At 40.7% G+C, this 12842-nt stretch overlaps 1 protein-coding gene across 5 annotated transcripts in view; it reads left to right on the forward strand.

Annotated features, from left to right (window-relative positions):
- CFAP43 (cilia and flagella associated protein 43) overlaps positions 1-12842 on the forward strand; it is a 107280-nt gene that overhangs the window by 14187 nt on the left and 80251 nt on the right. For all 5 annotated transcript variants that reach the window (XM_062214746.1, XM_062214748.1, XM_062214749.1 and 2 more), the window contains 2 exons: positions 1603-1753; positions 9675-9834. In XM_062214746.1, coding sequence (XP_062070730.1) covers positions 1603-1753; positions 9675-9834 — 311 coding nt within the window. The remainder of the gene's footprint in view (positions 1-1602; positions 1754-9674; positions 9835-12842) is intronic.

Here is a 12842-nt window from a genome sequence, read left to right on the forward strand (position 1 = left end):
TTGATGATAATGAGTGCCTTTGTTGAGAGAGTTCACAGGTCTAAGTGCCACTGAATTGACCATTTTCAGCATATTCTGATTCTGTGAGGTCAAAGACCAAGAGATGTTGCATACACATGCTTTTGAAACTATAATTTTTGAACAAAAAAAACCTTAAGATAAATGTGAAGTTGGTAAATAAAGCTTTCAAAATAGAGAACCCTGAAAGAGACACTTCTTTCTGCTCAGTACTCTTTGTGTCTCGACTTTGTTTTCATATGAACCCATTGAATAACCAATAATTCTCTAGTCTGACATGACAGTACTCTTCCTTTAAACCAAGGGGATCATGTCCTTATCAGATCCTTGCCAAGGCAGGCATGTAATATATCACACCCCCTTTTCTCTTTACTTCCCTTGAATATTGTACTCTAGTTCTGAATGTTGAGTTGTGATTTTTCTATAAGCAAAAGAAATGGGAGACAAAATGAGTGGATTCATTTTCATTCATAAAGCAAGCAGAATTCAAAAACCCATAAACCTTACATTTCAAGAACAGGTACAGTTTTTGTGTGTTTTTTTCTTTTCAAAGTTATTTGTCATTCATAAGACATAACCAAGGGAATTCTGGATTTAAAATTCAAGACCATGAATTCTCCAGATTCCTCTTTATTATCTATGTTATGGATTAAAAGTAAATACATGAAAAATATAAAAATGAATACTTAGTAGCAGAGGTTGCAAAGGTAGCTGAAAATAGCACACATATGTTTTCAGCCTACAACATGTTTTATTTGAGCTAGTTGCCAACTTTTAAAATTTGAAAAATTTCTCATATATGTTTAGATAATAGTGTTTTCTTGAAATTTTGGAACTGAAATTCTCAAGTCAACAGCCCTTTGGGCTGGGACTGAGTGGCACCTGCCACATTTATGAGGGATAAACACCTTTCCATTTGCCAGGGTCCCCAACAACCACACAGCACCTGCCTGGCCCCCATCAGCATTCAAACGTATGATTCTTGCTTTAGATACTAACTTGGTAAACTTCTGATGATCCCTGTTACTCAATTTATAACTCAGTGAATAGCTAACTTGTCCTTTTATGGCATATTATATATTTTAAAATTGACCACTTCGCCTTTATCTTAAGTTCTGTTTTTGGAAGTTATATGTCGGCCGGCGCCGCGGCTCAATAGGCTAATTCTCCACCTTGCAGCACCGGCATACCGGGTTCTAGTCCCAGTTGGGGCACCGGATTCTGTCCCGGTTGCCCCTCTTCCAGGACAGCTCTCTGCTGTGGCCAGGGAGTGCAGTGGAGGATGGCCCAAGTGCTTGGGCTCTGCACCCCATGGGAGACCAGGAGAAGCACCTGGCTCCTGCCATCGGAACAGCACGGTGCGCCAGCCGCAGTGCGCCGGCCGCGGCGGCCATTGGAGGGTGAACCAACGGCAAAAGGAAGACCTTTCTCTCTGTCGCTCTCTCTCTCACTGTCCACTCTACCTGTCCAAAAAAAAAAAAAAAGTTGTATGTCTTCCCACCTCACTCACCACCAATGTACAGTGGTTGCATCAGGGATGTTTCTGTCGATCTGATTTTTCTGATGTCCCTTTTCCCCCCACAGGTCAGTAAAACTACCTCTAGAAGATGGTTCATTTTTTGATGAAACAAGTGTAATTTTCCCCACCTCGATGCCCAAGGATCCCATCTATGGACCGGTGCTGCCCCTGTCGGCCCTTGCTGGGCTAGTCAATGAAGAGGCGGAAACTTTCAGGGTAATTACCTGGTACCTCTTGCTGTTGGCCTGACAGCTGAGGTCTAGTATAAGTGTTCTCATTTGATTCACACAACCATCCCGGGAGCCGTGCAGGAGAGAGGATACCATCCTGGGCTTTATTCCAGATTAGTCACAGGAACTGCAAGGGCCAGAGACTGGCATTTTGACTGAGTGACTGGGGAAAGGGTGGCACCACTACTAACAGAAGTGGAGCCCAGGTGTGATTTCACTTCTGGACACACTGAATTTGAGGTGCTGGGCAGGTATCCAGGCAGAGATGCTGGGTGGAAGCTGGCAAAGTAGACCTCATGTGAGGGAGGAGAGAGCTGGAGACACAGGTGTCGGCAGCATTCTCACAGAGCACAGTGGGAGCAGCAGGAGGGGCGTTATGAACAAGGAATGGAAGAGTGCAGAGAAGAGACGGGGCCGGGGAGGAAGCTGACAGCCAAAAGGCAGGAGGAGAAGGAAGGGTCTGAGGAGACAAAACACTGGAAGCAGGAGAAAATCTAGGGGAGAGGAACAAGATCAGAGCAAATGGTGGAAGGAAGTTTCCAAAAGGTAGGGTTTGCCATTCATTCACTCAATAGATACTTACCAAGGTCCTTCAGTACAGTGGTGCCTACACTTTAGGCAATGGGGAATCAGGTGATGACCAGCCAGGCACAATCTCCTTAGAGTTTGTGATCTTATTGGGGAGCTAGAACAACAACAAAAGTAGAGAGATGCATTATATCTTTGCAAAATACTTGAACTTTTGTACTCTGCCTTTTAATCTTTTCCTGAAAGTAGAAATATAAAGTTACCATTTGATATCTCCAGGTCATATAGAGGATATTAATATAGCCATAGTCTTTGCAGTTAAGTTAGAAATTAATTTCCACAGTAGCTCACTTTTCATTTTATAGCAAAATAAGTGAGGAAAATGATTGGGACATCAATTAACATATGTAAAACCAGTGAAAGCACAATGAAAAATAGATTTGAAACTTTTTGATTCCATTGCTTTCTTGAAGTATTATTTTTCAAATTTTATTTATTTATTTACTTTGTTAAGTTTTTAAGGATTTTATTAAGTGAAAGAAATGTGCAGAAGAGTGAAGGCTTTATTTAGGGAAGAAAGAGAAGTCTAGAGGCTAAGTTGTTTCCATACCAAGCAAAAAGCAGGCCAGGAGCAAGCCATGTGGAACAAGCGTGCAGGCAGGAAGGCAGAGAGTGGGCGCCGGAAAACAGAGAGTGGGCGCCGGAAGACAGAGTGGGCGCCAGAAGGCCACACGCCCTGAAGGCACAGGGCAACAAAGGCAACAAGTGCAGCAAGGGCAATAAGGCAGTTTTCTTTTTTTAAAATTTTTTTTATTTGAAAGGCATAGTTACAGAGAGAGAGAAGGAGAGACAGAGATTTTCCATCTGCTGGTTTACGCCCCTAATGTTTGCAGCAGTCAGTGATGAGACAGGCTGACGCAGGAGCCAGGAGCTTCATCTGCGTCTCCCACATGGGTGCAGGGGCCCAAGGACTTGGGCCATTTTCTGCTGCACATGCTGCACATTGACAGAGCCAGATCAGAAGTGGAGCAACTGGGACTTGAACTGGCACCCACAGAGGATGCTGGCATTGCAGGCAGTGTCTTTACCCACTACACCGCAACACCAGCCCTAAACATCATTTCTTATGACCCGGGTGCCAATGAAAAATCAGTAATGACCTGGAATACGTAAGAGTCTCAGGATTTTACAAGCTTTGGCCATTAACAAAATCACAAGCATGAGGTAGCTTCATTATCTTTCTGGCAGCTCACCCTGCAATGCACATGACAGGCTTTTACATAGGCCTGAGTCACGTTATAGGACTGACTGAGGGCATGGGAAATGTAAATAGTTGTAGCAATGGGAAAATACAAGGCAGATGTTATCTGGGCAGAAACTGGATTCCAGATAATGAATTTAATCTCAAGTATCCAGTTTCCTTTCTCCATCCATTTTTTTCCTTCAAACAAAAGTTGCAAATAGAAATTTATTTTATAAATGCTAGTATTCTAAAACACATTTGGATATTATGTTTTCTTTTTTTTTTCCAAAGATTTATTTTATTTGATAGGCTGAGTTACAGAGAGAGAGAGCGGCAGAGAGAGAGAGAGAGAGAGAGCGCTCTTCCATCTGCTGGTTCACTCCCCCAAATGGCTGCAATAGCCAGGGCTGTGCCAGGCCAAAGCCAAGAGCCAGGAGCTTCATCTGGATCTCCCATGTGGGTGGCAGGGACCCAAGCACTTGAGTCATCCTTTTTTTGGTTAAGATTTATTTATTTTATTTGAGAGGTAGAGTTACACAGAGAGGGAGAGACAGAGAGAAAGGTCTTTCAACCTCTGGTTTACTCCCCAAATGGCTGCAACGGCCAGAGCTGGGCCAGGAGCCAGGAGCTCCCACATGGGCACAAGGGCCCAAGCACTTGGGCCATTTTCTGCTGCTTTCTCAGGCCATAGCAGAGAGCTGCATCAGAAGAAGAGCAGCCAGGACACAAACCAGCACCTATATGAGATGCTGGTGCTGCAGGCAGAGGCTTACCCACTAAGCCACAGTGCCAGCCCCTGAACATATTTATCGATGAAAGGAAATAATAGAATGACAAACCCAAGTTTATCTTAAAGAAATAAAAATCACATAAACTACTAATATAACATACCAAGGTCAGAAAACTTCAAATTTTAACCCTCACATTCTGACACAGACTCATTGTTATTGTGAGACTCAGGTGGTTGAGTTTTGTTTTGAGCCTATTGTCAGATCAGAGTCTGTCTTTTTTAAATTTACAGTCTAAAATTAGATGATATCAAGACAACTCCAGAAACTTTTAAGTAATGGTGATTCACCAAATAACTCTGACCCCAGTGACTCAAATCTCAGACACCAGGGAAATATCATTAATCAGCAGCAGCCTAAACTTTTGGGTGGTTTGTCTTTTTTTTCACATGATCACTGGATGACTAGATGGTTTTTCAAATATTTACTTTCTAATTATCTGAGATGATTAGTGCATAAAAGGACTAACCATACAACTGACAAAAATTTATCTTTAAAAATACTGTGATGAATTTTCCTACACCTGATTGCCACTTATGTCATTTTATAAGTCCATGCTGATGTTAATGTCTGTCTCTGTCCATCACCTTCACACCATCAAGAAGAACCCATCACTGTATCCTTGATATTCGTGTAATATTTCAACACCCCTCTACGACAACATAACAAGCTTTCTGATGCTGATACTTGTTGATACTACTTCTTCCCTCAATTGATGATTATCTTGTTGAAAAGAAGGATCCCTTAGGACTTGCCACAATGCCTGTTTTATAACTCTTACCCAGTAAATATTTGTTGAAATATTAATCATGCAAAAAATTTGTATCAGTTGAGAATCTAGTAGAAATAAGTTACTTTGGCACTGCCACTTTTGCCATCACCTTGGATCCACAAATATTTTGTAAATTAAAACTGAGTGTTTGCTAGAAGGTCAGTGGGCATGCATCAGGTGTTTTGAATAGAAAATTGGCTGTCCATGTAAGTCCGTGGTGTCCCCAAAGGTGAAACGTGTTTCAACCTGCTTTTTTTTTCTTCACAGTACTTTTTTGACATACAATGTTCTATATATTGAACTCAGCCAATTTTTACTCTGTTTCCCTTCCCCAGAATGTAAACTCTGTGAGCTCAGGGATTTTTGGGTTCTGTTTTCTTCACTGCTACCTCCTTAGGCTTAGAATATCAGCTGGAATGCAGTGAGTGTCCAGTAACTGTTAGATGAATTAATACCAGAGTGAAAGAGTGAAGTCAACATGGAGCTCTTAAGAAATATAACAATTCTGTTAATTTGGCCAACTGCTTATTAAAAGTGTTTTCTGTATCTCTGGGGGTAAGGGATACCTAATTAAAGCAAGACTGTCATGTTAGAACAAGTGCAATTCTAAGTCGTGTAATATAACAAAAAGCTCAGATAGTATTAAATGTTATATTCTCAAAAAGATACATAGTTATCTCTTAACTTCTGTGGGGAATTCATTCCAGGACCGCCTTCAGATGCCCAAAATTCCAGATGCTCAAATCCCTTAAATAAAACAACATTGTATTTCCATATAATCTATGCACATCCTCCAAGTATATTTAATCATCTCTAGAATACTTATAATACCTAATACAATATAAATGATATACAAATAGTTTTATATTGTTAAGGGAATAATGATGAGAAAGCAACTCTGCATGAGTACAGTACAGATACAATTTTAAAATATATGATGTTTTCAATCCACAATTGGTTAAATCATGGATGCAGAACCCATAATACATAAAAGTGCTAATAAAAATAAGCTGGTCTGTGTGGCTGGTTCACAAAGAGAGAGAGTGCTGTATTGTGATTTCTTTTTTTTTTTAACTTTTATTTAATAAATATAAATTTCCAAAGTACAGCTTATGGATTACAGTGGCTTTTCCCCTCCATAACTTCCCTCCCACCCACAACCCTCCCATCTCCCACTCCCTCTCCCATTCCATTCACATCAAGATTCATTTTCAATTATCTGTATATACAGAAGATCAATTTAGTATATATTAAGTAAAGATTTCATCAGTTTGCACCCACACAGAAACACAAAGTGTAAAGTCCTGTTTGAGTACTAGTTATAGCATTAATTTACGTTGTACAACACATTAAGGACAGAGATCCTACGTGGGGAGTAAGTGCACAGTGACTCCAGTTGTTGACTTAACAATTTGACACTCTTGTTTATGGCGTCAGTAATCACCCTAGGCCCTTGTCATGAGTTGCCAAGGCTACGGAAGCCTTTTGAGTTCACCAACTTCGATCTTGTTTAGACAAGGTCATAGTCAAAGTGGAAGTTCTCTCCTCCCTTCAGAGAAAGGTACCTCCTTCTTTGATAGCCCATTCTTTCCACTGGGATCTCATCACTTGCAGAGATCTTTCATTTAGGGTTTTTTTTTTTTTTTTTTTTTTTTTTTTTTTGCCAGAGTGTCTTGGCTTTCCATGCCTAAAGTACTCTCATGGGCTTTTCAGCCAGATCCAAATGCCTTAAGGGCTGATTCTGAGGCCAGAGTGCTGTTTAGGACATCTGCCATTCTATAAGTCTGCTGTGTATCCTGCTTCCCATGTTAGATCGTTCTCTCCCTTTTTGATTCTATCAGTTAGTATTAGCAGACACTAGTCTTGTTTGTGTGATCCCTTTGACTCTTAGAACTATCAGTGTGATCAGTTGTGAACTGAAATTGATCACTTTGACTAGTGAGATGGCATGGGTACATGCCACCTTGATGGGATTGAATTGGAATCCCCTGGCATTTTTCTAACTCTATCATTTGGGGCAAGTCCAGTTGATCATGTCCCAAATTGTACATCTCTCCCCTCTCTTATTCCCACTCTTATATTTAACAGGGATCACTTTTCAGTTAAATTTAAACACCTAAGAATAATTGTGTGTTAATTAAAGTGTTCAACCAATAGTATTAAGTAGAACAAAAAAATACTAAAAGGGACAAAGTATTAAGTTGTTCATCAACAGTCAGGACAAGGGCTGATCAAGTCACTGTTTCTCATAGTGTCCATTTCACTTCAACAGGTTTCCTTTTTGGTGCTCGGATAGTTGTCACCGATCAGTGAGAAATATGATATTTGTCCCTTTGGGAATGACTTATTTCACTCAGCATGATGTTTTCCAGATTCCTCCATTTTGTTGCAAATGACCGGATTTCATTGTTTTTGACTGCTGTATAGTATTCTATAGAGTACATGTCCCATAATTTCTTTATCCATTCTACTGTTGATGGGCATTTGGGTTGATTCCAGGTCTTAGCTATTGTGAATTGAGCTGCAGTACACATTAAGGTGCAGACCCCTTTCTTGTTTGCCAATTTAATTTCCTTTGTGTACATTCCAAGGAGTGGGATGGCTGGGTTGTATGATAGGGTTATATTCAGGTTTCTGAGGAATCTCCAGGCTGACTTCCATAGTGGCTTAACCAGTTTACATTCCCACCAACAGTGGGTTAGTGTCCCTTTTCCCCCACATCATCGCCAGCATCTGTTGTTGGTAGATTTCTGTATGAGCTATTCTAACCGGGGTGAGGTGAAACCTCACTGTGGTTTTGATTTGCATTTCCCTGATGGCTAGTGATCCTGCACATTTTTTCATGTGTCTGTTGGCCATTTGGATTTCCTCTTTTGAAAAATGTCTATTGAGGTCCTTGGCCCATCTCTTAAGTGGGTTGTTTGTTTTGTTGTTGTGGAGTTTCTTGATCTCTTTGTAGATTCTGATTATTAATCCTTTATCTGTTGCATAGTTTGCAAATGTTTTTTCCCATTCTGTCAGTTGCCTCTTCACTTTCCTGTTTCTTTTGCAGTACAGAAACTTCTCAATTTGATGCAATCCCAGTTGTTAATTTTGGTTTTGACTGCCTGTGCTTCTGGGATCTTTTCTAAGAAGCCTTTGCCTGTGCCTATATCTTGCAGGGTTTCTCCAATGTTCTCTAATAATTTGATGGTGTCGGGTCATAGATTTAGATCTTTAATCCATGTTGAGTGGATTTTTGTGTAAGATGTAAGGTAGGGGTCTTGCTTCATGCTTCTGCACGTGGAAATCCAGTTTTCCCAGCACCATTTATTGAATAGACTGTCGTTACTCTAAGAATTGGTTTTAGATCCCTGATCAAATATAAGTTGGTGCATAGTCTCGGCGGCTGGGGTCCCAAGTCATGCGCTCCCGTGCTTTCCACGTAGGTCCACTGTGTCCCACTAGTCCCAGAAGAGTTTCCTCTGCAGTTTTTTTCCCTAACTCTTCCCTGAAACTACGGTATCTCCACTTTTATTAAACTGTCTTTTCCCAGAATATCAGTGTGCTCCCTCCCTATTCTGCCATCTTGGAGGACTCCCCCTATATTGTGATTTCTTAACCTCAAAATCTTACTCAGGGCTGTGAGAGGCATATGCTCAAAATGGCGATCATAGCTACCTTGACCTCTAGAAGGAAAAGTAGTTGGCCAAGGCTTATAATTTATGAGACCTGGTCTGTGCTGACAGAAAAGGGAACAACCCCTGCCAGTTGGACATGTATGTTCAAGACTGAAGGGAAATAGTTATGAAGTATTAACATCTAAGTCAAAGATCAACAAACTATGGCCTGCTTTTTATGACCCAAGCTTAATAATGGTTTCTAGATTTTTTAAAAGATTAAAAAAGGTGTGTTGGGGGATATGAAACAAAGACCTAAATGGTCCACAAAACCCATTCACTATCTGATCCTTTACAGAAAAAAAAAAATGATTTAGACCATTGGCCCGTATTATTTTTTGTTCCCAAAGTCAAATATTTCTTTTAGGTACATATTATAGATTTTGTGTGTTTTTCTTCCCATGGAATCAAAGTCACTTAGGATGCCTTGTGAACCACATTAGAGTAGCCACCAGAATCAAGCAAAGAGTGTGCTTCTCACTTGCCTACAATGTCAGGCCCACCTCTGCACTACCAAGCAGAGCCAGGGAGAGGACTGCTGTGAAAGTGTGTCTCCAGCTGAGCAATGACTTCCTCAAACTCAGGACACACACACACACACACACAAGTCCACTAAGGAACAGTTTAGAAGTTGTTACTCAAAACTTCCATGAGAATCTGTGATTATAGAATTTTGAAGGGTTTTGAAGGTATTGGCAGGAAAACTGTTCTAAGTGAATTGAAATGTAGAGAGAGAAATGGAACAAGGAAAAAATTCACTTAGCGCATGGCAAATGCCAAGAGCAGTGAATTGAGGCTGTCCATATACGTCAACTTCTTTTTGGGGCAATTGCTCTGATGGGTATTTCTCTTGTCTCATAGTCATGCATGTTTTTTTTTTTTTTTTTTAACATGAAACCTTTATTCTTTTCCTTCAGCCAAAAGACGATCTGTATCCTATGCTTCACCCAACTGTTCATTGCTGGACTCCCACAAGTGACCTATATGTTGGCTGTGAAGAGGGTCATCTTTTAATGATTAATGGAGACACCTTGAAGGTGACTGTGCTTAATAAGGTGGAAGAGGAAGAGTCATTTGGTGAGCAACTGCTCTGCTTCCTGTTCAGAAGCATAGCCATGGGTGTAGATTTTGCAAACACGTTTTGTGCTGTTTTCCCCTTTCTTGGAGACATCTTTGATTCTTCCTTGCTTAACCCTCTAGTTAGTTGTAAAGTCCTGTGGATAGTTCTTAACAACTAGCTAATGTTTTCAAGTGTTACTATGTTCTTGGTATTCTGCCATCACTATTTGCCTATTTCATGTAATTCCCAATACCACATTCTAAAGCAGCACATTGTTATTTCCATCATACAGATGAGATTAAGAACATGCCCAAATTCCTATAAACTGTGCAACTGACATCCAAACCCAAGCAATAAGACCTTAGTCCAAGTTCTTAGCTACTATCCTGCATATCCTTTCCTGGACAAATGTTATACTACATATATGTTCTTAGTTAGCCAATCGTAACCTTCCCTGCACCCCACTCCTCTCAACCTCATTCTCTACGAAGACCATCTCTTTTAGGTCCAACTGCCATCTTGAAAATTACATCTGTGTGCTTGGTTAGAATTTCTAAGAGAATATGCTTCCCCTCCCCCCATCTAGTGTGTCTCTTCTTGGTCCCATCACCTGTAACCAGGATTGGGCCTGGGTCACAGGAGCCAAAGTCCACCCACTGAGGGCTAGGTGTAGAGCTTTCGAGGAAGGAACCTCACCGCGGCAAGCTCCCTGAACCTCTCCAATGCACTCTCCATTCCAGCTGCTCTTATTATTTCACCCTTGATTTTTGTAACAACCTTCAGAGTGACTGTATTGGCCATAATCTACATCTGACCCAAACCAGGCAGTGTTTCCCTACCAAACAGCTCTTTCTGAAGTCCATTTTCAACCTGCAGCTCAAGGATGGTGCTGCCTTGATTTCAAGCCTCCATAATCTGATCCTACCTGCACCATTAGCATTATTTCCCTCTACTCCCCAGAATGAGTTTTTGATCTGGCCAGTCCTTTCTTCTCATCATTTCACAAACATGCCCTCTACCTTATTTCCTTGACACTATTCAATTCTGAATCTTGAAGTGCCCAGTTCAAGTTCCATCCCCTCGAGCAAGTTTTCCTCAACTGCAATACCCCTCATCTACTCCCTCTCCCATTCACTGATCTATAGTCCATTGATAAATCTGAGGTCATTGGGTTGAGCTTTCCTACCCAACTCTATGCTTTGCCTAAATGACCTTCCTAGCTTGCTCTGCCTTCCAGTCAAGTATCTGGAATGCTCTCAGGTAACTTTATTCTGGCCTGTATTGCCAGCTTCTCCTCATCCTACTTGAGCCTTTTAAAATTTCTTAGCAATCCTGTGCTCTCTCCAAATTTTGCCAGTTGTAACGTTGAGTTTCCTTTGCCTGGGATGCCCTTCTAGAACTTCCTTTTGTACTTGGTGAACTTATTCTCCTTTGTAGAACCTTCCCAACCCCCAAACTTCAGGCACAATTCAGTGTCCCTATCTGGGATTTCTTGGGAATCACTCTTTCCTCAGTTTGTACTGTTAAGGTGGCCCATGTTGCCTAGACCTTTCCCTCTAGTCATGAACTCTTTGGAGTCAGGAATTGCTTGTTCTTTGGATTCCAAAGTCTGATTCCGGGTAACCCTCCAGAGTAAATTGGCACCTGAATGTGTTTGTTGAATGAGCCATAAGACAATGTTTCTCCTTTCCAAATTCCTATTTTATGAATAAGATATTTTATACAATTTTAAAGTTAATTATATATAGTCTTCTGTTATCCACTATTTTCTTCCTACATACTAATTCTTATGCTTTTCATGGTATATTATAGATGCTTTCAATATACATTTGTCAGCCTTCTATAATGTAGAAGAGAAAGTGAGATGCCTTAGAAGTTACAGAGATGACAAATATGTAATTTCATAATTTCTATCCTCAGGGGGCTTAGGTTTTATTGAGGAGGATAAGCCAAAGAGACAAATCATTATAGCCAGGAAGATTAAGATGATTTTATTAAGAGGGACTCTGCTTCAAGAGATGCTATGGGGATTCAGTTGAGGGAAACATTCAGGTTAAGTCATTTGGAAGGTTGCATTGGAATTGACCCTAGAAGGAGAGGTTCACAGGCAAAGATGTAGGTAGATGGAATTTTTGCCAGTGGTATCTGCATAGATAAGAAGACATGAGGAAGGACAAGAAACAAGAAGTGGTCTAGTTTGGAGCATTGTTTGTCACAGAGAAGTGGTGGGAAATGAAAGGGTATCCTTACCTTTCATGTCCTGCTAAGACATGAGTGGGCAGACCTCAAAACTCCTGAGCAGAAATCTACTCTGATTAGAATTGCACATAGTTGGGATAATTTAGCAGCAACTCAGGACAAGAAAGTTCTAGAAGTGAGTGGCTGTAAGCAGCAAGCATCTGGACCAAAGACTCAAAAGCACCTGCGCTCTAGTAGCAGTTGGAGGAGAGGAGAGGACTGCTGGGAGGTGAAGGTCACTGAGGGAAGGAAAGGCGGACGCAGCCGGGGCTGTGCAGTGCACAGGCGGACAGGCGGGGCCGCCTCAGCCCTCCTTTCACCTTGTAGTTTTTGTGGTTTCTCCATATAAACAGGTAGTAGATTTTTCTTATTTTTTCCCAAAGGCCAATATTTTTTAACAACAAATGTTCTGTAAGAACATTTATTTTTTGGACTGTGCTTTATATGCTGATGTATCAATTTACATGCATCAAATGAACAGATCTTAAGTATACAACTTAATTGTAACAGTACTGCTATGTTGTTTTTTCCCCAGCCTCTCAAAACCCCTCATAATGCTTTACTAAAATCCAAAATATATTTATTACATATTAAATATTTCCACATTGTTAGTTACATAGATGACACAGAACTTAAGAACAACTTGTGTGATTTCCACTAGTCAGCATGAAAGAACAACTTGTGTGATTTCCACTAGTCAGCATGACTAAGCAACTTTTACTATTACTCACAGTTATATTGCACTTTTAATGATGTGTCACTGGCTTTACTTTGTTTTTCTTTTCCA

The sequence above is a fragment of the Lepus europaeus genome, chromosome 17, assembly GCF_033115175.1.
Source record: "Lepus europaeus isolate LE1 chromosome 17, mLepTim1.pri, whole genome shotgun sequence".
NCBI lineage: Eukaryota > Metazoa > Chordata > Mammalia > Lagomorpha > Leporidae > Lepus > Lepus europaeus.